This window comes from Papaver somniferum, chromosome 3 (genome assembly GCF_003573695.1).
Source record: "Papaver somniferum cultivar HN1 chromosome 3, ASM357369v1, whole genome shotgun sequence".
NCBI lineage: Eukaryota > Viridiplantae > Streptophyta > Magnoliopsida > Ranunculales > Papaveraceae > Papaver > Papaver somniferum.
Window position 1 is genome coordinate 86193676 of NC_039360.1, and position 1961 is coordinate 86195636.

The 1961-nt window shown below is 40.5% G+C and overlaps 1 protein-coding gene across 1 annotated transcript; it reads right to left on the reverse strand.

The window, feature by feature from the left end:
* Window positions 1-450: 450 nt before the first annotated feature.
* Window positions 451-957, reverse strand: LOC113359700. The gene has a single exon (XM_026603292.1). It carries the CDS (start codon window positions 955-957, stop codon window positions 451-453), a length of 507 nt encoding a protein of 168 aa, XP_026459077.1.
* Window positions 958-1961: the final 1004 nt, after the last annotated feature.

Below are 1961 nucleotides of genomic sequence, written 5' to 3' on the forward strand. Positions count from 1 at the left end.
CACACATAGTAACCTACTCTTTCCAAAGGAATGAGCCTAAATTTTCATTAATCTCTTTCTTCGTACCAGATTCAACAAAATCATTGAGAATAAATACATCAATTATTCCTCACACTCTCAGCTTTCTACTGTAGCCGTTAGATCTCTCTGCCTACTAATCTCGTGACTAAGAAAGACAGATAAGATAACCATGGAATTAAAGACACGTACACACTTAATTTGACCAATCAGTTAACTTGGGAAGTGACTATTCGGCTCACTCAAAAGTTAGCCAAGGGTCATATGGCTGAGTCACTAATAGGCATATGACAATACCCTCCCCATCTAAACATCTTTGTCCTCAAGGATGAACTCAGGGAATTGAGCATGAATGTATGAGATGTCCTCCCATGTTGCATCCTCAGGCTGTGAGTTTGACCATTGAACAAGCACTTGGGGAACTGCAATGCCTCATCTTAAGCTTTCTCTATAAGCTAGAACAACCACATGCAGGACAATGAAATCTCCAGAAGTATCCAGTAAAGGAAGAGAAGTAGAAGGAATCATGTGCTGACCAATCTTTTTCTTCAGTTGAGATACATGAAACGCAGGGTGTATTCTGGATCCAATTGATAGCTTTAACTTGTATGCAACAGTACCAACCTTTTGTAAGACTTCAAATGGACCATAATATCTTGCCCAGAGTTTAAGGTTGTTTCTGAGGGAAACAGATGATTGCCTGTATGGTTGTAATTTCAGAAACACCCAGTCACCCACATTAAAAGATCTGTCACATCTGGAGTTATCAGCATAAAATTTCATCCTGTCTTGAGCCTTGAGTAAGTCCTCTTTTAGTAGCTGCAACATGTGGTCTCCCCATTGCAAGTACTCTTGAACTGAAACAACTGAGGTAGTAGAATGGACAGGGAAAGCAAGATGTGGAGGGAGATAACCATACAAAGCTTGAAATGGTGTCATCTTAAGACTTGTGTGAAAATTGGTATTGAACCACTATTCAGCTAGAGAGAGCCAATTGGCCCAAAGTTTAGGATTAGTACCAGTCATGCACCTCAAGTACTGCTCCAGGCATGCATTGGTTCTTTTTGTTTGTCCATCTGACTGTGGATGGTAGGCTGTACTGAGATGTAATGAGGTTCTCAAATACTTGAACAACTCTTGCCATAAGTGACTAATGAAGATCTTGTCCCTGTCTGACACTATAGAAGATGGCAGTCCATGTAGCTTAAAGACATGATGCATAAATTCTTTAGCTACAAACGCAACTGTGAATGGATGACTGAGAGCAATAAAGTGGCTATATATTGTTAGACTATCCACAACTACCAGTATAACAGACTTCCTATTTGAGATGGGAAAACCTCCAATGAAATCCATAGATATATGTTGCCAAGCAGCATCTGGTATAGGCAATGGCTGGAGGAGGCCAGCCGGAGCAGAGTGTTCAGATTTGAACTGATGAGTAGTTGAGCTAACAATTGTTGAACAACTGTGTCATCTGTGTAGCTGCTGAGGATATCTTGAGACCACTGAGGTTGAGACAAGGAGATGGCAGAGCATTCAGCAGATTGAGGAAGTCTGGACAAGGCATCTGCTACAGTGTTATCTTTACCCTTTTTATATTGGATCACATAATCTAACCCCAAGAGCTTCATAAGCCATTTTTGTTGTAGAATAGAAGTCATTATCTGCTCCACGAAGAACTTTAAGCTCTGGTGATCAGTGTTGATAATGAATTGAGTGTGAGAGAGATAATGTCTCTATTTTTGCACAACCATAATAATGGCTAGCAGCTCTTTTTCATATGTAGATAAAGCTAAAGCCTTGGGACCAAGAGGCTTACTGAAAATGCAATAGGTCTGCCATGTTGCATCAAGACAACAACAACCCCTTTAGTGCATGCATCAGTTTCCAAAACAAATGGTGAAGAGAAATCAGGCAATGCCAGGACTGGAGTAGTTGTC